We start from the raw sequence: 24,689 nt of genomic DNA on the forward strand, positions 1-24,689 counted from the left end.
AATTGCAGCAGTCAATCTAGAAGAAAAGAGGAAATAGTTTAAATGTTTTTTGTAATGAAAAAAGTTCAGGTTTGTTTTATCCTAAATTTTGATTTTATGTCCAACAGATGGTGCAATTTCGCTTTGGATTAGGCTACATGAAATCTTAATTTTCTGCCACAAACGCATATGATTTTAGTAGGCTATGTAAAGTCTTGTGTAGCACATTTGCGTTCGTCATAAAGAAACCCACATGAAAAAAAATACTGTAGTAATTTTTAGGCGGAATGTTACATCATAGGCTAAATGTAGTATTTTAATCATGTTGTAAATACTGCAGTTCTTTAGTTTTCAGTACAGTAGTGGTGTATTGACATTGTGTACAACAGGTTTTGTTAAGGTTTTGCACACAGCAACCAGCTACAAATACACCACAACAGATTAACTGAAGCACTCGTATGATTAACCTACAGTAGTTTATGGTACGTTATTACAGAAAAGGTGTAACCTTAATGGACGGCCTAATACTATTCACATTTGTATTCATGTGAATTACCGCGCTCCGTTCAAACCCGACCGTTATCCGTTATTTTTTGCAGTGTACGTTACGTGAACATGACGGGAGCTAACGTTAATCCCTCGTTACCACAAACGTGTTTAATACATTCAAGATGTATTCGGTAAAATTACAATATCAAGTTTAAACTACATAGATTTGTGTTCACTAAAAGCTTAAATAGCTATGTTTCCCCTACAGTAGTTCCACTTCGCCGGATCACAATGCTAGCGTACTTCTTGTCAGGTGCGTTAAATCAGTTACCAAAACAAACATATTAAATCTTTTAGCAACTTTGCAAACCTCCGGGTTAAGAAGGAGGACTTTGTGTTGGTGGCTGCTTTCAGGACACATGCTGGAGGAAATGCATCATCTCTTCAGACTCCCCATCCAAAACCGCAGGACTCTCAACTCTACATTATTATTTCTGCTTTCCACAGATCAAACCACTGGAGCTCAGCGCAGACTGGGATTATTATGGCTCAATGGATGCAATACACAATATTTCTGACTGCTTTTCTGCGTGTATGGTCGGCTCCACAGACGAGCAGAAGACGAGAGTTTACCGAGGCTCAGGTAATACAAAACTATTTAAAATGTATTCAATTAATACGTTATTTAACAAATACTTTATATAACAACATCCTTATTGTTAAGACGTATTTCAGATGTTACACATACAAAGAAATATAGTTCAAATGTTTTTCAATGCTTTAAATATACCTTTGAAATCCTTAAATGACATAGAATTAACCTTAAAATAAATACTTCTGCATGAATTAGAAGCGATTGGGTCTTCATACTTTTTGTTCCATTATTGTTGTCCTAAGTTAAATTTAAAATTTAATTCACAAAATGCTTCTATTATACAACACACTAAAGAGAGAGATATATTTATGTGCTGCTTTTTTATCTATTTAAAATATATATTTCAAAATCTAGTGACAAAACATGTGCCATCAAACACAACACACTTCAAAAAAATAAATGATATACACTATATTCTTATACACTGCAATGCATAATTCATGAACTGCTTTTATTAAATGTAATACTTGCTATTAGAAATGTAATGCATACTATGAACTGTATGAATTATGCATTGCAGTGTATAAACATATAGTGTATATCACTTATTTTTAGAAGTGTGTTGTATTTGTTGGCACTTGTAATGATTTTTAAATATATTTTCAAATAGATGAAAACAGCACAGAAATATGCTTCTCTTTTCCTAACGCTGTATTTAATAAACTCTTAAAATACAGAATGCACCACTGTGCCAATATTAAGGCACTATAAGCTTGCTTTAAAACAATTTTAAAAAGATGCATTACAGTTATTTACTGTACTGGTTTATTTAGCTACTTTGGTCTTCATCTTTCAAAATGTGGATATCAAAAATTGCTGCATAGCTACCATTAGAAAAACGTACCTATGACAAACATAACAAATCTGACAGGCTTTGTTTAATTTGGTCTCCCCTTTGGGAATACATAAATGAGCGCCTTTAAATTAACACAGGCTCCTTGTCATTCATTTACAATTTTTGTCACAACCTCCGCTTAAAGATTGCTCTAAAATGGTGCGATTGTACTTTATTTTTATCTATTTATTTGTTTTTTCTCATGTAAATTTTTTTGTTACTTTCCCATTTGAAGATGTGGGCATACAACAAAAAAAATAATAATAATATTACAAGTTTAGACAGAATTCAGAAAAAATGAATCAATTTAGGGACGTTTTAAAGCAGTGAAAATAACATTTCCGTTCTGACTGGAAAATAAATGTTTAACTTAGTGGTGTATTAATAAGTAACTCATATGAATTCATAATAAAAGTTGATTTTATTTATTTAAATATTTTAAACAAAGTATAACTTACCCCTAAACGAAACCATTAATAGGAAATAAGCAGATCATATAAAAAGATTTTAATTTAATACAAATATAGTGCTTAAACATTAAATACTTATGAATTGATGTTTCTGTTTCTGACTTTTGAGTCAAAACCTGGTGGTAGTTTCTGATATAATGTTAGCTGTTTTTGACAATGCATTGGTCATGATTTAGCATTAATAATGATTTTTTTATGATTAATTATGCAAGTTATATACATCTTCTTTATATCTAATAGACATACCTGAGGCGGTTTGGATATCTAGATACTCCACTGAACCCAGAAGCTCAGAGAGATTCCAGTGAGTGGGATATGAAGGTGGCTCTCAGGTAAAAATCTGATGACACAGTTTTGTCTTTTCCAATCATTAAATAGCGTTATATTTTAGTGAATTGCATCAAATTTATTGTACCCTGTTATGCTTTCCTGGATATTACCTTTCATGTTGTATGTAAAATAGTCAATATAAAATATAAAATGTCTGCAAAGATTAAAAGAGCTGGGGAAATGGAGCTACTGTCTCCCAAGCAAAAAACAAAACAAACAAATCTGGACTAAACAAGTCATCATTTAAACACCGGGTTACAGGAACTCAGTGATTAGAACCATCCACTAGCATGTAATCATGATCACCTGTCGCACAACTGTAATACAAATATAATCAAAACAGGAACAAACCAAACAGATGAACACGTACATATACTGATCTTGAAACACTTTCTCAATACGGACTCTTCAGCATTGCAGGCAACATGTCCAAACCAAACATTCCTAATCAACCAATACTCTCACTCTACTATACACCTGTGTCAAAGTTAGAGCAGGAGAAAAGCATAACCCTCCTAGAGGGCTGTAGTGAAAACTTTTATTACTGTAAATAGGAGACCTCAGGATTATATGAGCTTTTAAAATAGCACTTTAATCAAACCTCTTGAGAAACATGCTCATATTTTTATTTCTGCCATGGTTTTCTGAACTGTGGTATTTGTAAAAGTCTCTTTCAGAGGGTTTCAGGTCTGCCCGTCACTGGAAATCTGGACAGAGCGACTGTTTTTAAAATGAGGGAGCCGCGCTGTGGTGTTGAAGACCCGTTCAACCAGAAGTCTTTCAAATACAGGCGGTTTGGTGGTGGGTACATCCTTCCAGATTGATTAATAATACAGTAAAATAGCTGTATTCCCAAATAAATAACACCTTCTGTAGATTGTTTTTATAATAAGGGTATTCTTAATTCATGTACAATCTCTTATTAAAACTAAACTGCATTGTACCTTATGAAGTATTGTAGAAGCAGATAAAATACTTACCGATTTGTTCTGATTACTGTTAAGTGCGTGGTGAATAATTACATAAACTAAACCAACAAAATATACAGACATACAGTACATTACAGTTTCTATTATTAAAATGCATTATAAGGATCTTTATTCATCACATGAAGTTTGAATATCTGGAATGTGAAGGTGCAAAAATATTGAAACATTGAGAAAAATAGTGATAATAGTCCTTATAACAACATATTTTCTTGTTAAATCGCTGAATGCCTTCTCAGTTGTAAGTTGCTTTGGCCGGAAATGTCGACTAAATTGAATATAAATGTAACAATATGGTTATATTAAAAAGAAATAATAAAAAACGGCCATATAATGGTCATATAAATTAGTTAGCATTAACAGCCCTGATGATAACAAACAAAACAAATTATCAAGCCCTTTAAATACAGTTTGTTTACATAATGTTGATTTTAATATGAAGAAAAGTTAGCGATGTTGCCTCACAGCAAGAAGGTCGCTGGTTCGAGCCTTAGCTGGGTCAGTTGGCATTTCTGTGTGGAGTTTGCATGTTCTCCCTGTGTTGGTGTGGGTTTCCTCCGGATGCTCCCCCACAGTTCAAACACATGCGCTATAGGTGAATTGAATAAGCTAAATTGTCTGAAGTGTATGTGTGTGAATGAGAGTGTATGGGTGTTTCTCAATGATGGGTTGCAGCTGGAAGGGCATCCGCTGCATAAAACATATGCTGGATAGGTTGGCTAAGGGGGCTAATAATATTGACCTTAAAATGTTTTTTTTTTAATTGTAAATCTTTTTTTTTTATTCCAGCTAAAATATACAAGTGAGACTTTCTCCAGAAGAAAAAATATAATAAGAAATACTGTGAACATTTTCTTGCTCTGTTAAGCATCAATTGGGAAATATTCAACACAATCTCATGGCAATTCGTAACTTTTTCATTTAGTGGCTAATTCGTACAAATTCGTACGATCTAATTCGTACATTTTAGTACGATTTGCTCATCCCCCAATGACGGTTGGGTTTAGGGGTGGAGTTAAGTGCAACGCCTCCTTTTTAAAAACGTACAATTTCTTACGACTGAACTCGTACGAATTCGCCACTAAACTGCCAAAACGTAAAATACTTACGTTTTCTCGTGAGATCAGGCTGGAAATATTTGAAAAAGAATAAACTAATATTTTTGAATTCAACTGTGTATACAGGTTTCATAGAAAGTGTCATCAAAAATGTTTAAAATGACACAGCGTGTCGTTCTTATTTTCTAGGATACTGGAGAAAAAAAAACTTAACATATCGAATTTACAACTATACCCCAGATATGGGTAAATCCGCAACGCAGACGGCGATACGCACAGCCTTTAAGTACTGGAGTGACGTGACCCCGCTCAGCTTTACAGAGATTCACTTCGGCACTGCTGATATCAGGATCTCCTTTCACAAGAGAGATGGCTGTCCATCGCCTTTTGATGGGCCGGGTAAGTAAATCTTACAAAAGGGTTTGTGGCACGGTGGCTCATTGTTTAGGGCTGTCGCCTCACAGCAAAAAGGTCGCTGGTTCAAGTCTTGGCTGGACCAGTTGGCATTTCTGTGTGTAGTCTGCATGTTCCCCCCTATGCTGGAGTCAGTTTCCTTCGGGTGCTCCGGTTTCTCCCACAGTCCAAACACATGTGGTATACAGTAGGTGAATTAAATAAACTAATTTGGCCAGAGTGTGTGTGTGTGTGTGAATCTGAGAGTGTATGGGTGTTTCCCAGTACTGGTTTACGACTAGAAGGGCATTCATTCCTTTTCTTTTTGGCTTAGTCCCTTTATTAATCCGGGATCGCCACAGTGGAATGAACCGCCAACTTATCCAGCATATGTTTTACGCAACAGCTGCAACCCATTTCTGGGAAACATCCATACACACTCACTCACAATCATACACTACGGACAATTTAGCCTACCCAATTCACCCGTACTACATGTCTTTGGACTGTGGGGGAAACTAGAGCACCAGAAGGAAACCCACACGAACGCAGGGAGAACATGCAAACTCCACACAGAAACGTCAACTGAACCAGCCGAGGCTCGAACCAGTGACCTTCTTGCTGTGAGGCGACAGCATAACCTACTTCGTCACTGCGTCGCCGCCGGAACGGCATCTGCTGTGTAAAACATATGCTGGATTATTTGGCGGTTCATTCCACTGTATTGACCCCTGATAAATAAGGCACTAAGCCGAAGGAAAATGAATGAATGAAGAAGAAAAAAATCTTTAAAACACTTCGGTTTTACACGAGTATCATTTAATGGCTCAGTCAGGACACTGGTAGTTTTATATTTGTGTTGCTTTACAATAAATGCTGACTAATCTTCTTTTGTCAGGTCATGTTCTTGCTCACGCCGAAGCTCCTCCTTCAGGAATCGTTCACTTTGATGAAGACGAGTTCTGGACTGAAGGGAAGTATTATGGTTCTAATCTGCGTATCGTTGCGGCTCATGAGATCGGGCACGCTCTGGGTTTGGGTCACTCTCAGTACAGCAGCGCACTAATGGCAGCACACTACACCGGCTACCAGGTCAACTTCAGACTGCACATCGACGACATCAGAGGAATCCAAGCCATTTATGGTGAGATATTCTTGCATTCATTTTCTTTTCGGCTTAGTCCCTCTATTAATCCGGGGTCGCTACAGCGGAATGAACCGTCAACTTATCCAACACGTTTTTACGTTTTACCTTCCAGCCACAACCAATCTCTGGAAAACATCCACACACACTCATTCACACTCATATACTATGGACAATTCGAACCAGCGACCTTCTTGCTGTGAGGCGACAGCACTGCCTACTACGCCACTGCGTCACCATTAACAATTATATGTTTGAGGAAAATTTGGGGTTTCTTCTGCAGACTGCTAATGACATCTTTAAAAAAAACATTTTATATATATATAAATATATATATATATATATATATATATATATATATATATATATATATATATATATATATATATATATATATATATATGTATATATATATATATATATATATATATATATACATGGTTTGTGCTACATTCATTCTTCCATGGCGGGGCCCCACACAAAAATTCATCCCGCCACGGCTACATTACAGCTTCAAAATAATTCAAAATAATACAGATTCAAAATATTCGGTTGTTTTTTAAATAACGGGTTGAAATCGCACTGAAAACGTATAAAAAGGTAAGTGAATAATAACAGTTCAAACTTTTCTGTGACCATAGTAGTGCTGTGCGTTCTGTTTAACCCTTTAAGGTGACGTGCTGACTGACAGGTGCGTAATGCGTGAGACCAGCAAACACAACGTAGCTTTCAGTCATGATGAACACAGTTTCCATAATATATTTTATTTTATTGGCTCTGCGTATAATGACTTTATCTTGCTGGAGTTTTTAGCTGTTTCACTTTACTTCAGGATGCATTAATGCTGTGGTCCGCTCCGCAAGTCTATCGGAGACATTCATAAATATTCCTAGCTAATCTAATAAATGTTGGAGACATACTCGGTACATAAACGCACTAAATCACACTTCAGTCGCGTTTATTTTAGGGAGCGCAAGGAAATCTGCACTTGAGCAGCGTATATTTGAGGGCGCGCAAGAAGTTTTGTGCACGAACAGAGGAAATCGGCGCTCAAGCAGAGATTGACATGCTTGTAGGCTATTACATGAATGCGATCTCGACTAAATACTGCGCCCATGACATTTGTCAATGAAATAACGCCACATGTAGTGGTAGATCTGTGTAAAATGGCCAACAGAGTCTGCCGCCACAGCTGGAAAAAATCCTAGAGGAAACACTGATACTGATTGTTAAAAGGATAAAACAAATGTTTTAACTTCTAAAACGTTAATAAATCAATATTAGAAGGGACAATGGAGATTTTTGATAACAAAAAATTAAAACCTTTGTAAATTTGACCATGTATGACCAAAAAAGGAGATTATGCTTCACAAACCACCTGTAGAAAACACTTCTCTATTAAAACAAATACACCCCCCCACTCTAGCACTTTTCTGAGCACTAACAGTTCCTTTGTATAATTAGCACTTGTTGTATGTATTGCTTCTTCTGGTTGCATCGCTAAATGTCTCCTCAATTGTAAGTTGATTAGTAAATTTTTTAATTATTTGACAGTACTTTTAATTGACAGCGCAGTGGGTAGCGCTGTTAAATCACAGCAAGAAGGTTGCTGGTTCGAGCCTCAGCAGGTTCAATTGGCATTTCTGTGTGGAGTTTGCATGTTCTCCTCGTGTGGGTTTCCTCCGGGTGCTCCAGTTTCCCCCACACTCCAAACACACGCGCTATAGGTGAATTGGGTAAGCTAAATTGTCCATAGTGTATGAGTGTGTGAGTGACAGTGAATGGGTGTTTCCCAGAGATGGGTTGCAGCAGGAAGGGCATCCGCTGCGTAAAACATATGCTGGATGAGATGGCGGTTCATTACGCTTCGGCGACCCCAGAAAAAAAACACCAAGTTAATGAATGAATGTTAATTTTACATTTGTACGAAATCAAACCTTTAGAAAATTAAACAAATATTACCATTTTACTCAGACACACACCTAGTAATTTTCAAACACTTTTACATTTGTTTTATAGCTCTTTAAATTCATGCCTACATCAATGACTCTATTTGATTTTAGGTAAAAGGGTCTCCGGTACGACTACTGCTGATGATATCTATGATGTGACATATCCCACAATGATGGCACCATTCCCTAGAGGTGATGTTCTGGATCCGTGCAATGCCAAACTTGATGCTATAATGCTGGGTGAGGAATTTACACGAGTAAAAGGTCACATTTTGCAGCTTTTTTTTTTTGGCAGTGCAAATAAATTTTGCCAGAGTGTGCGATGCATTTGCTATGAACGCACAAAATTTGGCTTAATCCAGTCTTCTGCATTTGGTGTGAACTCAGCCGTGTTGGCCAATCAGAAAGGAGGAAAGAGCGTGCACACACTAAGGTCATAAAACAAAACTCTCAATTTATTGACCACACAATTACATTGTACCCGGAGTTTTATGCAATCTTCACCCTGGCTGGATTTTTGAGAAAGTTTTGTTTCCAGTAATGTGTTCTCGTGTGAACAAATGGCCAAACTGAGTATAGAAAAAAAAAATGTGGTTTTGAGAATACTCATGTTAGTGTGGACAGGGCCTAAAATGCCCAGAACATGTGCACTTGTGGGTATGTTTGATAGTAAAACATGTTATTGCTAATGTTGATTTTTGGTGTCAGGTCCCTGGCGTAAGACATATGCATTCAGTGGGGATTATGTGTGGACGGTAACAGACACAGGTCATAACTCTCCAGTGAAAATAAACCTGCTGTGGAAAGGGCTGCCGGGAAACCTGAATGCAGCGGTTTACTCCTCGAGAACCAACAAGACATACTTCTTTAAAGGTAAACGATTTTTCTCTGCAGATATAAGTTTTACTTTTATACAAAACTCTCTAAGAGGCTCTAAAGTCAACAAGGCAGGGTTTTTAAAGAGCGCGTTAGTGTTATGTGCGTATGCGGTACAAAATGTGTGTACACATTGCTTATCACACACACAGGGTGCACAGCAGCACACAGATATCTTTAAATCTAAAAAATTAAAAGATTAAAATGGAAAAAAATATATATTGTCTATGTAAATCTAAAAACTGCTACCTCCTCACATGACTTTACAGAACAGATTCTCAAGCAGTTTGCGATGCATTTTGGAAACAGGAGATGAGCCCCTGGTCTAATGCGCCACCTGGCTTGAGAAACCCGTTCTTAAAGACTTATTATTTGGGTAGCACACATATTCTGAATGCCTTCGGCAGAATTACATGCATGTTGATAGGATAGTTTATGTCATTGTTTAACTGAAGCTCTTCTGCTTGTTTCTCAGGTGAAAAAGTCTGGAGGTACACAAATTACCGTCTTGATTATCGATACCCCAAACCACTGAAAAGAATCCCGGCCAACATCGACGCTGCTTTGTACCATGAGAAGAACAAGAAAATATTCTTTTTTAAGGTATTTGTGTTTTAAACATTACTGAACACAATGATTTATTTAATTAATATATAAATATTTATATAATAATTTATAATCGCTCATGACTGATCAAAGCTCTCTGTATAACAATACACTGTTTTGTTTAGCATTTTCAATTGAAGTCAGTAGTTTTTAGCTGTATGTTTGGCAACAGCCATTTTTTGTGTAGTTTATTTATCGGCTATGGGAAGAATAGACCTCTTGAAAATTGAACTTAAGCAGTTTCTGTTAAGATGCTTTGACACAATGATAAATGTAAAAGCGCTATAGAAATAAGGATTTATTATATACACTACCTGACTAAAGTCTTGTCGCCTATCCAAGTTATAGAAACAACAAATAATAACTTGACTTCTAGTTGATCATTTGGTATCAGAAGTGGCTTATATGAAAGGCAAAGGCCTCTAGATTACGCTTATTTGACCAAAAATAAAATATGATCATGCCTTAATTTTTAACGATTTCGTTAGAACAGTAATGTCTGACTTTGCTGAGACAAAAGTCTCTTCACTGAACAGAAATAATGTCCAGTATAGAATATAAAGTCCTGCTGCAGTGGAGACAGAATGAATATTGTGTCTGTCTCCATCATGAGCTTGGAGGACTGCATCCATACATCTCTGACTCATATACATCACTGATTAATAAAGTCATCTGGAATGGACTAAAGAGTTTATCAAGATTCTTTAGATTAATCTTCAATGCCTCCTCCATCTTACCCCAGACATGCTCAATAATGGTCATGTCTGATTACTGGGCTAGCCAATCCTGGAGCACCTTGACCTTCTTGGCTTTCAGGAGCTTTGATGTGGAGGCTGAAGTATGAGAAGGAGCGCTATCCTGCTGGAGAATTTGCCCTCTCCTGTGGTTTGTAATGTAATGGGCCGCACAAATGTCTTGATACCTCAGGCTGTTGATGTTGCCATCCTCTCTGCAGATCTCTCGCACACCCCCATACTAAATGAACCCCAAACCATGATTTTTCCTTCACCAAACTTGACTGATTTCTCTGAGAATCTTGGGTCCATGCTGATTCCAGTAGATCTTCTGCAGTATATGTGATGATTGGCATGCAGCTCAACAGATGATTCATCTGAGATATCGGCCTTCTGCCACTTTTCCAAATGATCAACTAGAAGTCAAGTTATTATTTGTTGCTCTTACAACTGAGATCAACGACAAGATATTTATACCCATATTTTGAGTTATATGCATTGTGGTGAGCTAATTTTTTTGACTGCAGCAACCCATTAATAAAGTCTTCCTTTCCTTAAGCTTTCTGTAAAAAAAAGAAAAAATAAATAAAAATCAATAAAACAAAGAACAAAATAATTAAAAGGAAAAATAAGAATCATTTCACGTCTTAGTTTGAAAATGTCCTTGTTTTAACTGTTAGCTGATATTTTTTCCATGTAACAAATTTTATTTTAAGCCATTTGCTTCTGATTTAAATGAGTCTCGATCGTTGGTAGTGGAAAACAAGACAAACTTACGCTTAAGAAAATCATGTTTTGTACTATATCGCGTCATTTTAAAATGTAAAGACTTTAAATCATTATCTTTAGATGTTTGCTGTAGAACAAAAGACAAAACATAGTTCTTATAGTCAATTTTTCATGTGATTTTCTTGTATTTTCCAGCTCATGACCTCTTTAAATCAATGTTTTTCAGGGCTCAGGCTATTGGCAGTGGGACGAAATGGTTTACAATGACCTCAGCATTTACCCCAAACCTATTTCACGCCTGTTTACTGGCATCCCATCAAATCCCGATGCATCCTTCACATGGACCAATGGGAAAATGTATTTCTTCAAAGGTGACAAGTACTGGCGCGTCAGTGAGCAGTTCACTGTTGATTCTGGATATCCGCTCAGTAAACGTGTCCGCTGGATGAGGTGCAACTAATTTACTCAACGTTTCCCTGAAAACTCAGTGAACGTTTCAATAGACAGTATAAGGCCTCCGTTTCAAATGACTGCTACTAAAATCTATGGGTATGAAGTGAAATGATTGGTAAATACAGATGCTATTTCCTGTGAAATTCATTGCCACAGATCGAAAATATTAATCATTAGGGTGCAAATGTAATTGAGAAAAGACATGGGGCCTCATTTATAAAGCGTGTGTGATCTTAGATTTCATCTTAGAAAGTACTATGTGTATCTATCATACTGAGGGCGCTATCATACACCCGGCTCAATAAGACGCAAGAAGTGTTTGGCGCGATTTGTAGCTATTTTCAGACCAGCGCAACTGTAATTTTCACGTTTTGCACCACGTTGTTTAAATAGCAAATATATTTGCACCCATTTGTGGACTCATGGGTGTGCTGGTCTATAAAGGAGATGTGTTAAGGTGCATTGCTGGCATGTTGCTATTTTATGGAACTAAAATAGACTTTGCCATTGACCAAGTAAAAGCTGCTCTAAAGTCTAGCACAGAGCTTGTTAGTTATGTGCCTATGCAGGTCCAAACACTTACACATTGCTTTATATACACAGGATGTACAGCAGTACACAAATATATTTACAGATGAAAACAATTAAAGGATTAAAATGATACGAAATAATTATTTCTAATTATCTACATAAATATAAAAACCTCCACGCCTTCTTTATCTCGGGGGGCTTTTTCATTTTAGTCATAACAATCTGCATCTGTATAATGTTATTATTATTATCATCAGCATTATTTATTATATGCATATTTATATTTATTTAAATAAAAACAAGTGTAGATTTGTCCACCTGTGGGGTTTTGGAGACGTCTTCATTACCATATGGGGCATAAGAATAGGACGTGTGTTTAGATATAGCTCAGTTTTTTGACCACACTTCCCTATTATTGGTCATCTATTTCTTTGCTGGTAATTAGAACTGAATTTAGAAATAGTTTTGAAACAAATCTTAGTGCTTAACAAACTAAATTAAATGTTTAAACTAATGGATGTCTTCAATGGACTGAGTTTCCAATGTTTCCTTACTCCACGAAAGTAAAGGAGTAAAGAGTAAAAGTAAAGAGAAAGTAAAGAGGGTGAATGGAGGAGGCTCGTTCTTAATCCTCGCGCTGCAGAAGGTCTGTGTAAATGTTTTCTCACTTGTGAAGCGTTCAGTTTTTACACTTCCAAAGTCCACCATGTAAATAGCAAACGCACCATGGCGTGACGCTACTCACTCTTAAAGGGAATGGGAGATGAGACTCTGATTAATTTAATGCACATGATGTTCAAAACACACCCAGAACTCATTAAGAGAATAAGCACAACCCTGTTAGACCATGCACTGGAGTGCAGAGCACAATTCTCTGTCCTTAAATTAGCAAAAGTGGATTCTCTAATTATGTAATTTAGTTTAAGCGCAAAGATTTGTTTCAAAACTATTTCTAAATTCATTTCTAATTTCCAGCAAATGAATAAATGAACAATAATATTGATGTGTGGTCAAAAAAATAAGCTATATCCAAACACACGTCCTGTTCTTATGCCCCATATGGTGTTGCAGACGTCTCCAAAACCCCACAGGTGGACAAATCTACACTTGTTTTTATTCAAACAAATATAAATATGCATATAATAAATAATGCTGATAATAATAATAACATTATACAGATGCAGATTGTCATGAATGAACTGAAAAAGCCCCCCGAGATAAAGAAGGCATAGAGGTTTTTACATTTATGTCGAAAATAATTGTAAACGTCTCCTAAACCCCACAGGAGGACAAACTCAACTTGTTTTTATTCAAATAAATAAAAATACGCATATGATAAATAATACTCCAATAATCCAAACACACGTCCTGTTCTTATGCCCCTATATAGTGATGCCTTGTCTAAAACCAAACAGATGGACAAATCTAAACAAAAAAGATAAAAACAAATATAATTATGCATATAATAAATAATAACGATAACACTATTGGCGATGCAGTGTGTAGCATGTTTGCCTCAAAGCAAGAAGGCTGCTGGTTTGATCCTCGGCTCAGTTGGTGTTTCTGTGTGGAGTTTGCATGTTCTCCCTGCGTTCGTGTGGGTTTCCTCCGGGTGCTCCGGTTTCCCCCAAAGATTTGCGGTACAGGTGAATTGGGTAGGCTAAATTGTCCGTAGTGTATGAGTGTGTGTGTGTATGTTTCCCAGAGATGGGATGCGGCTGGAAGGGCATCCGAAGTGTAAAAACTTGCTGGATAAGTTGGCGGTTCATTCCGCTGTGGCGACCCAAGATTATTAAAGGGACTAAGCTGACAAGAAAATGAATGAATGAACGAATGACACTATTCCACCTTATTAAATTGGTGTTTCCACCAAAGCCCCCTGAGGTAAATAAGCCATGGCAGAAGGTAGCGGTTTTTATATTTATGTAGACAATCCTTTTTTTTTTTTCATATTTTAGAGATGTTCGTGCACTGCTGTACATCCCTGTGTGTGTAATAAGCAACGAGTACGCACGTTTTTAATCTGCATAGGCAAATGATACTAGCGCACTCTTTAAATAACAAATAAAAACCCTGCGCCATTGACTTTAGAGCAGCTTTTAGTTGGTCATTGGTGTGGTTTATTTCATTTGCCTAAAACTAGCAATGCACCAACACAGGTTTGTGTGCACACATTCGTTTACTCTGAAATCACACTTACACATTTTTCAAAAAGATGTGAGACATTTAATAAATGAGGCCCCTGGGTGGGAAGGTTTTTCTCGCTATAATAACATTGTTATTTATTGTTTTATAAGAGTTACTACTTGAAGTAGCTTTATTTCATTGAGTTTTCTGTTTTAAATCTTACACAAAGACTGGTGCTTCCATTCATTTGATGAAGACACCGAAGTCCTTTGGTCAAAATCTGAATTCACTAGATCATCTATTTTATTCGCCATGAAATAGATCTTGCACATTATTTTGTCTTTATGAATTCCGATGTACTCAGAATTAAAAATGAGAGTACAATTGCATTCCTGTGCATTTCAAAAGCTTCATGCCATAAGTGAAGACTAATACATTACTAAAACGTTACTTTTTAGGTCCATTTAACCAACAAACAGAGCCACATCTGAAAATAAATACTGTACAGTGCGGTTTATTTACATTTTTACACCTTCACCACATGAAGCACAGCACAGCTGACAGCTTACAGACAAATATTTCAGTGGCTCGAGTCTAATAGCCTGTATTTGTGAGCCTGTGACTGTAAAGCTCGATCTAAAACTCATTCCTTTCTATAATTACTCCATATGAATGTTTATGTCGCACATACACACAGCTGCGTGGGCCGTTTCTTCACACAGAGCTGTCAGCGTCTGAAGCAGTCTGAGTGCTCGTGGGAGAAAAAGTCTGTTCACACATCGGCTTGTGAAATGTACTGAAGTATTGAGTGCAAGTTTATGTATTTCAAGGTGCAACCAACATCCATCACGAGCGGCTACACACCAAGTCACCTTAGATGCTGCTATAATGCGAGGAAAAAGTGTCTAAAGCAATTTGTGCTTGGATGTTGCTAGTGAATTTCATAAGTAAATGATATTATATTGACTATTGAATGCTAATGATAGCTAAAATGAAAAAGAGTCATCAGGCATTATTCAACTTTGATGTACTTAAAAAAAATACAACGTTAAAAATAGATAAAGGAACTTCTACCAATGTAAGTAACTTTTTGTAAAAAATTAAAAATGGAAAACAAAACAAATACAGGCCTTTAAGGCATATTGTCTCCATTTTTGTTTTTATTTTGAAGCATTAGTTTGTAATACTCAGTATACACTCACCGGCCACTTTATTAGGTACACCTTACTAGATCCAGGTTGGCCCCCCTTGGACTTCAGAACTGCCATAATCCTTCGTGGCATAGATTCAACAAGGTACTGGAAATATTCCCCAGAGATTTTGCATTATATTGACATAAGAACACACAGTTGCAGCAGATTTGTTGTCGAATCCCCCGTTCCACCACATCCCAAAGGTGCTCTATTTGATTGAGTTCTGGTGACTGTGGAGGCCATTTGAGAAGTGAACTCATTGTCATGTTTAAGAAACCAGTCTGACATGATTCACGCTTTATGACATGGCGCATTATCCTGCTGGAAGTAGCCATCAGAAGAATAGTACACTGTGGTCATTAAGGGATGGACATGGTCAGCAACAATACTCACGTAGGCTGTGGCGTTGACACGATGCTCAATTGGTACTTATGGGCGCAAAGTGTGCCAAGAAAATCTCCCCCACACCATTACACCACCACCAGCAGCCTGAACCGCTGATACAAGGAAGGATGGATCCATGTTTTCATGTTGTTGACACCAAATTCTGACCCGACCATCCGAATGTGGCAGCAGAAATGGAGACTCATCAGAGCAGGCAACGTGTCTCTAATCTTCTATTGTCCAGTTTTGGTGAGCCTGTGTGAATTGTAGCCTCAGTTTCCTGTTCTTAGCTGACAGGAGCGGCACCCGGTATGGTCTTCTGCTGCTGTAGCCCATCTGCCTCAAGGTTGGACGTGTTGTGTGTTCAGAGATGCTCTTCTGCAGACCTCGGTTGTATCGAGTGCTTATTTGAGTTACTGTTGCCTTTCTATCAGTTGTAACCAGTCTGGCCATTCTTCTCTGACCTCTGGCATCAAAAAGGCATTTGCGCCCACAGAACTGCCAACCACTGGATATTTTCTCTTCTTCAGAACATTCCCTGTAAACCCTAGAGATAGTTGTGCGAGAAAATCCCAGTAGATCATCAGTTTCTGAAATACTCAGACCAGTCCGTCTGGCACTAACAACCACGCCACGTTCACTTAAATCATCTTTCTTCCCCATTCTGATGTTCGGTTTGAACTGCAGCAGATCCTCTTGACCATGTCTACATGCCTAAATGCATTGAGTTGCTGCCACAAATACTTCAGAAGACCTACTGGAACCCGTATGGACCCAAGATTCTCACAAAAATCAGTCAAGTTTGGTGAAGGAAAAGTCATGGTTTGGGGTTACATTCAGTATGGGGGTGTGCAAGAGATCTACAAAGTGGATGGCAACATCAACAGCCTGAGGTATCAAGACATTTGTGCTGCCCATTACATTACAAACCACAGGAGAGGGACAATTCTCCAGCAGGATAGCGCTCCTCATACTTCAGCCTCCACATCAAAGCTCCTGAAAGCAAAGAAGGTCAAGGTGCTCCAGGATTGGCCAGCCCAGTAACCAGACATGAACATTATTAAGCATGTCTGGGGTAAGATGAAGGAGGAGGCATTAAAGATGAATCCAAAGAATCTTGATGAACTCTGGGAGTCCTGCAGGAACGCTTTCTTCGCCATTCCAGATGACTTTATTAATCAGTGATTTGACTCAGAGATGTATGGATGCAGTCCTCCAAGCTCATGATGGAGTCAGACACAATATTCATTCTGTCTCCACTGCAGCAGGACTTTATATTCTATACTGGACATTACTTCTGTTCAGTGACAAGACTTTTGTCTAAGCAGAGTCAGACTTTACTGTCCTCATGAAATCATTAAAAATCAAGGCATGATCATATTTTATTGTGGTCAAATAAGCGTAATTTAGAGGCCTTTGCCTTTCATATGAGCCACTTCTGATACCAAATGTACAACTAGAAGTCAAGTTATTATTAGTTGTTTCTAAAACTTGGATAGGCGACAAGACTTCAGTCAGGTAGTGTACTTTGGTGCTACTGCTAAAAATGTGAGCGTGTGCATAATAGAAAACAGGCTTTGTGCTACAACATAATGTTTGTAAGAGCGTCTCTCTGGTGTGATGAAGATGACACGGCCGTGAGGTTTTGCGCTCAGGCCCAGAACGGAGTTTACTGCCAATGCACTAAATGTTTTTCACTGCACCGTATGACTGATTCTGTACTGCAGTTGACCTATAGTGCTGACACATTCATACAATTGACAGAACCGAGACCCAACAGGGACAAATGGGTTTAACTGACTAGACAAACAGCATCGGGTTGTCAGCGAAGGGCACGTTTTTACGGGGCATTTTTCAATATTCTGTGTCAAATCTTTGGTGTCCATGTAAAACTGGCCTTGTTTAACTAGTGCTAAAAATGCAGCATCTCTGAGAGCAGCTGACATTAAACAAGAGCCACAGTGTTTGATGCTTTCATGATGTGGTTGTATAAAAGTCTCCAAGTAGCAAAGGGTCAAAGCAAATAATTACCAGAAGACACCCACTAAAAAGCCATTCAGAATAGTGCAACCCCACATCAGAAAAAGTTGTGACAGTATGGAAAACGCAAATAAAAGAAGAAATTAGTGACTTCTTAACTTTACTTTGACTTGTGTTTTAATTTAAACAGTACAGTGGATTTATTTAATGTGTTCCTCATGATTTTGTTCTTCAAAATTAACATGTATTACAGTTTTGTTTCTTGCAACACATTAAAAAAAAAAAAAAAAAAAAAGGTTGGGACAGGAGCAGTTTAGGGCTAGTAATCAGGCGGCGCTGCATCAAGAATCCTCATTCATCTACAAGCGATATCACCACATGGGCTCACTTTAGCAAACCTTTGTCAAGTACCAGTGTGTAGTTACATCCACAAATGCCAGTGAAAACTGTACAGTGCCAAAAAGAAGCCCTATGTTAACAGTGTCCAGAAGCTCCATCGAATTCTCTGGGCTCAGAGGTATTAGGGATGAATGGACGTATTTGGGGACAAATGGATGCTGTGTGCTCCGGACCAAAGAAGAAAAGATCATCCAGACTGTTACCAGCCTGTGCAAAAGAGAGGGTCTGGCTGAGGAAGAGGATACAGTTACTTGACTGGCCTGCCCGCAGTCCTGACCTGTCTCCAATAGAGAATGTGTGGCTCATTTTGAATGGTAAAATACAACAACACAAACCACGTACTGTTGCCCACCTTAAGGCTTGTTTGCAGGTAGAATGGGACAAAATTACACATGAACACATCATCACCTGGTGTCTTCATTCCGTTACTGCCTTTTAAGTGCTGTGAAAAGGAATATCGACATTACAAAAGTGGTAAATGCTTTATTGCTACAACTTTTTTTTTAAATGTGTTGCAGGAACCAAAACTGGAATATGTGTTTATTTTGAGGGGGAAAAAACAACAGTAAAAATTGAGTAACACATTAAATAATATGCTGTTGTGTTGTCTGCAATGAAATACAAGTCAAAGTAAATTTAGAAATCACTTCTTTCTTTTTATTTGTGTTTGTCACACTGTCACAACTTTTTCTGATTTGGGGTTGTAAATACACACCATAAAGTATTGCATTTCATATATAGAACAAGAATCAATTTATAACATATGATAACGACTCTGTTGAAGGATCACAGTGAAGCTCCAAAACATTCGTTAATTGTAAATTAAAATCTATATTATTTACCGATATCCTTCAAACCACAATGTTTTACCTACTGTTCAGCTTTAATCATGTTGAAGAATATAGCTAAATTTAGTCAAACAACAAAATCGCAGTAAATGCTTTTGTTTGTTTTTTAAGACAAAATTATTAATCTTTTTGTTAATCAAGTATTTAAGAGATGTGACTGCTGGAAGGTGTAAATTAGCACTTTGCTTTAACCTGACACCATGAATCCTTGTCCAAGATAAACTAAGTGATGAATAAAGATGAGAAACTTTAATTATTTTTCACATATTTCTCAAATGCCGTTTAAGAGATTTTGTCCAACAATTTTTTAAACAGTTTGAATGGCTCATCATGTCTATTAATTCATTTTTTGTGTCTTTGCCATAAAGATATAATATTTTAGTAGTTATTTTGCTAGCAGCATGCTAATTTCTACTGGAAACATGCTAGCAACGTGCTAATTCATACTATAAACGTGCTAATTCATGCTACTAAGCAAAGTCATACATTTATTCATTTTCCTTCAGCTTATTCCCTTTATTTATCAGGGGTCGCCACCGCAGAATGAACCACCAACTTATCTAGCTTATGTTTTACGCAGTGCATGCCCCTCCTGCTGCAACCCAGTATTGAGAACCCCCCCATACGATCCTATTCACACACATACACTACAGAACATTTTGTTTACTTAATTCACCAATAGCGCATGTGTTTGGACTGTGGTAGAAATCGAAGCACCTGGAGGAAACATGCAAAGTCCACATGCCAACTGACCCAGTAAGGCGACAGCGATGCCCACTGCGCCACCCTTCTATCTGTCCATACTTTTTCTATCCCACACGTTTTAATTTCTTTACAATAACTATTTAGCTGAAACAGTTGAATTGTAAAAATAAAACCTCATATAAATTATTCTTGGACCGTTAACTCTAATTGTGAACTCTCCGAAAGACTTAGCACCACATTGCATTTTGTTTTTATAAATCAATAGCTAGTTAGATTTTGTTTGTTGTTTAAATTATAGGTTAGTTTGGTATTTTTATTTTAACCTTTTTTTTTCAGTTCATCACGATGAAGAATGTAAGTATCTGTGTAATGTGACCTAATAATAATAGCCTCTAGTTTCTAAATCTCACTGTCAGTAAATAAAACATAAAAAAACTAATATTTTTTAATTGAACATTAACTATAAACCGATAAATGAGAAGGTAACTTCTGACCGAGTATTCAGAATGGAAAGCCTTGTATAATGAAGGGGTTTTGAAACCTCATATTGTGTATTATTAGTGCACCTGTTCCACATGCATTGGGTTTGCATGTCTGTATTGGCCATCACTGGTGATTTGTCGCCCCCTAGTGTTCTGAGGTCTCATTTGCTCTCCTTGCATAGAAACGACCTTACCTTAAAATCACACTTATGACAAAATACCAATTAGTTTCTTCACTTTCAGTTGTGTTAATGGGTGACAAATGGAAGGGGGTTGGGGGTCATAAAGTTATGGCAAGAAATAGGAAATAGAAAGTGTGTAATAATACTTTCTGCATACATTGATTTTGATCATAGTTTTGAAGTTTGTTATGGAGAAGTTACAGTGTGGACATGTGAAGGAGCTGATGATGATTTCTTTGAAGAGATTTGCGTAGATGTGTGCTTCCCTGGAAAGTATAAATTACATTACAGTTGTTGAAATTAAATGTATAAGAAACAACTAATAGACATAAATAATGGAACCTTACTGTACCATTTTTTGTTGTCGTGAAAGCATGAGTGACTGAGGAATGGTTATTGCATCAGAGATGTGTTTGCTAACAGGCTCTCTAAATTTAGTCCGAGATCTTGCCTAATATTAGTTTCTAGTTTAGCTGTGAAGCATGCAGTAGTATGAAAGGGTTTTAGTGCCATATTAAAAAATATAAAGTTATGAAAATAGTCCAAATATTTTGAGAACAAAGTCGAAATTTCAAAATAAAGTTGAAATCTAACGAGAAAAGTCCAAATGTTACAAGAATGAAGTTTAAAATTTACGAGAATAAAAATGGCAATATTACAAGAATTAAGTCTGAGTGGGGCTCGCAAAATCTGGAAGCCCAAAGTCCTGTGGCTTTTTTTTTTTGGGCTAACAAAATCTATCTACAGTAGTCAACATTTAACTCTTTAATTGACAAATTCACAAATAATGCTTTGGTGAAAAAAAAACACAAAATAGCATATTTTCAATATAAAAAGTAATTGTGGACTGGATTTCTTGGACGTGAAATAACATTGCCTTTAATGTGCTGTTTTTGATTGATGTTAATTTTTTCTCCCTAATTTACTGTTAGTGGCTGTTTTTACCCCTTTTACTTCCATTATAACCACATTTTTTAACACAAAACCATGACACCATATAATCATGCAATCTTGATTTGACATGATACAGAATCAATTCGTTCACTAAAACTCATCCAAGAGTCATAGTAACCATTCTGTCAGCTCAAACCTGCTCAGGAGCAGGTTTATTTCATATAAACAGGATTAGATAAGCTCATTTCAAGCAAAGGTAATACTGAAAGTATGTACCGAATGCTGATATTTTTTTTTAGATTAGATACGCTTGGGGAAAATTTAAAATAGAAATAGTAAATGTTTTTTTTTTTTTTTTTTTAAAGTTTATATGTTATTATATATATATATACATATATTAATAATACATATAAATATATACATACATACACACACAAACACACACACACACACATTTATAATAATTTACCATATTTAATAAGAAATAATTTATAATATTTAATACATATACGTTTTATAAATTTAAATAAAATAAAATTTAGTAAATAAAAGTACAAAAATGGGGTGGTTCTCCCCAAGGGGATGAAAGACTCCATTTATTAATATGGATTTTTTTTAGATACAAATGTACTATTTAAACGTACCAATCTAGCTTTAGTACAATTTGTGTATGATAATAGACATGCACAATATTCAACAGTTTTTTTGTTTGTTTTTTTTATAAAGAAATAATCATTTCTGCAGTCGTGCACGTTTTGACAGATAATATGCCAGTGTTTTGATGCTTTGCAAAAGTTGAAGACGCCTTTACCAATATCAAATTGCTTTTTGATGCAAAATTTATTTAAATTCCTAACGCCGATAAAGAAACTAAAATAGGCCTAGGCTACTATAGTAAAAAAAAATCCTCTCTAAATGTTAAAACTCAGCTCACAAAAAAAGTGGAAAGTGACTCCCTATCATATCTAACAAAGCGTTTATTATAAATGTAATATCATTTCGCTCGCATGGATAATTGAATATTAAACAGATGATGTCATTACACTGTTGTACCATCAGCCAATCATTGATGATGATTTAAAGGATCGATAGATCTGTCCTTCACAACACATGCAGTAATCTCAGATCAGTTCATCCAGACATTTTAATCTGATTCGTGAATCGTGTAAGTTTGATTCGTGTAAGTTTGAATAACTAAATTAGCCAGACATCATTTATCAAGATTTAAAAGATTCAAAATTTGCCAAATCATCTTTGATCATTTAACTGAAATACAAATAGTGGACCCCAGCTCTCAGAACTATATAGAGTAAACAAAAACAAAGATTGTGTATTTATGCACCATCAAATGTGGTTAGAATTAACATCAATGAGGCAAAAACAGCCACCAACAGTATTAGGCAGAAAAAGGTTGTTACTAATCGTTCACATGTCCAAGACTTTAATAAAACGTTTTAATTAATCCAGTCCACAATTACTTTTTATATTGAAAATACGTCATTTTGTGTGTTTATTTTCACCAAATAAGTAACATCATTTGTAAACTTGGCAATCAAAAAGTTAAAATTCTGTAATTTTCTTATTAATGAACTTAGGTTGATTAACAGATTTATGAAAAAAAATATGCGATGAAAATATTTATCTAATGCATTTTTACAGCGGTTTAATTCAGTGGATGTTTTCATCCACCAACATTAAAAGCGTAGTTAATTTGAACAGAGCACAAGGGTTAAACAAACTTGGCTAAGCAGAATCAACACTATTTTAAACCCAAAGGGGTCTCAATTTATTGTCACTCTTATTGCTGTTTGAATAGTGTTACTACTTCAATTAAAATGTTTAAATTCAGTACTATGGTCTTCCCATATATACATTACATCATTTTAGTTCGCCTGTTAAATATGTTTGAACAATAAAAACAACATGGAAACGATATGTAACAACATAAACCAAATGTTACACAAGTTTAATGGATGAAGATGCAGAGAGAACTATTTTTAGGAAACTTTAAAAGCAAATTAGGTTTAAAATCTTTAATTATAATAATATAATCTTGGAATAAAGCAGCAAAAAGATACAGGGAGTCTAAACAGTTTCATTCAGTCTAAGGCTAGACGAAGCGCTCAATGCGATATGTACTTGTGTGATATAAGCAATACAACGTCACAAGTTATATCAGCAATATAACCATGGAATGTCATCTCCGAACTAAAGTTATGTTAGTAACATCACGTCTGCTTTATGCAAATTTACATCCTCCGGGTCATTTTAATCACACGCTTACTATTAGCACAGCTGTTTTTTTTTTCCAGTGACAGGTTGCAATGGATAATCTTCAGATTAAAATAAACCCAGAGTGACTTTAGGAAAACGAGCGTACAAATCGATTATAAAACCGAACGATTTCCAAACTGGGAAATCATTTTCAGAAAAGTTTTGTGTGAAACTTTTAGTCCCGTCTTGCCAAAGTTGATCTCGTTTTATAGGCGTAAAGGAGGCACTGGCATGGTGACGTCGCGGAAAAACCGATGAACAAGAGCGTTCTTTGCCGAGATCCTCTTGTTTGGATCATAGGTCAACATTTGCTGTGGAAAAAAAATAAAGCAGATGTTAAATACTGGAAATATTTCAGAAAACTAATTATGTAGAATTATTTTTGGTGCGGCCAATAACAAAAACAACTTGAAATGTAAACTGAATTTGTTTATCGTAATATCTCTAGGGCCCTTAAACGTCTTGTGAAACAGGCATTTTAAATTCGATGATCGATCTAATCTTAACTGAAACATTAAGAGAGGGTGGGACATAAAGTAGCTCCTCCCCTTTAAAAAAAACAGCCAGTAGCGTTTGGTTTTTATTACAGCTCTGCCTGTGAGAGTGGTTGAGCTCAAGCCCATCAAATGAAAAGCAAATGAGAAGTGGGTGGGGCTGGTCAGACACTAGAGTATCAACACCATGAGAAACTGAAGTGTGACGTGATGTCAAAAACATAGATTCATTTAAGCAGGAGTGACAAAAAGCTCACTGTTTTATAGCACACTAGATTTTAAACATCCTTAAGACTAACATGGTCATACTAACATCTAAAAGAATTTTATTTTAATTTCGTGGGACCTTTAAGGCCAGGACACACCAATCTGATTTCATTATCATTCAATTCAGTAGTCTGTGATAATGAACGTGACATAGTTCACTGACAAGTTTTACAATGTGTAGTAGGTGGAGATTTACTACCGAGTACAGAACTGGCTTTACTGACAAAATGCGCATGAAAA

General features: G+C 36.4%; 2 protein-coding genes and 1 long non-coding RNA gene across 6 annotated transcripts in view; 2 read left to right on the forward strand and 1 right to left on the reverse strand.

Moving 5' to 3' along the window:
- LOC141376510 (uncharacterized) overlaps positions 1 to 24,689 on the forward strand; it is a 151,091-nt gene that overhangs the window by 24,416 nt on the left and 101,986 nt on the right. The window lies entirely within an intron of this gene.
- On the forward strand, positions 277 to 12,063 carry mmp19 (matrix metallopeptidase 19). Of its 3 annotated transcripts, none has more exons than XM_073916257.1 (11): positions 432 to 659; positions 737 to 781; positions 976 to 1,111; positions 2,669 to 2,760; positions 3,426 to 3,559; positions 4,992 to 5,201; positions 6,094 to 6,339; positions 8,403 to 8,531; positions 9,000 to 9,164; positions 9,643 to 9,770; positions 11,463 to 12,063. In XM_073916257.1, exons 1-11 carry the CDS (start codon positions 595 to 597, stop codon positions 11,694 to 11,696), a joined length of 1,584 nt encoding a protein of 527 aa, XP_073772358.1. In that variant the 5' UTR covers positions 432 to 594; the 3' UTR covers positions 11,697 to 12,063. The 3 variants fall into 3 exon arrangements, with proteins under 3 accessions (XP_073772359.1, XP_073772358.1, XP_073772360.1); XM_073916259.1 differs by having other exon boundaries at positions 579 to 659; positions 3,436 to 3,559; XM_073916258.1 differs by lacking the exon at positions 737 to 781 and having other exon boundaries at positions 277 to 461.
- cdk2 (cyclin dependent kinase 2) overlaps positions 23,352 to 24,689 on the reverse strand; it is a 9,650-nt gene continuing 8,312 nt past the window's right edge. For both annotated transcript variants that reach the window (XM_073915701.1, NM_213406.1), the window contains 1 exon segment: positions 23,352 to 23,999. In XM_073915701.1, coding sequence (XP_073771802.1) covers positions 23,895 to 23,999 — 105 coding nt within the window. In that variant the 3' untranslated portion in view covers positions 23,352 to 23,894.

This window comes from Danio rerio, chromosome 11 (genome assembly GCF_049306965.1).
Source record: "Danio rerio strain Tuebingen ecotype United States chromosome 11, GRCz12tu, whole genome shotgun sequence".
NCBI lineage: Eukaryota > Metazoa > Chordata > Actinopteri > Cypriniformes > Danionidae > Danio > Danio rerio.

Bases quoted from the DNA above. Each gene is read 5' to 3' on its own strand.
- mmp19 (XM_073916257.1), top strand. From the start codon at position 595: ATGACGGGAGCTAACGTTAATCCCTCGTTACCACAAACGTGTTTAATA. The intron at 2,761-3,425 runs GTAAAAATCTGA...TATTTGTAAAAG, and splicing joins GATATGAAGGTGGCTCTCAG to TCTCTTTCAGAGGGTTTCAG. The intron at 8,532-8,999 runs GTGAGGAATTTA...TTTTGGTGTCAG, and splicing joins ACTTGATGCTATAATGCTGG to GTCCCTGGCGTAAGACATAT.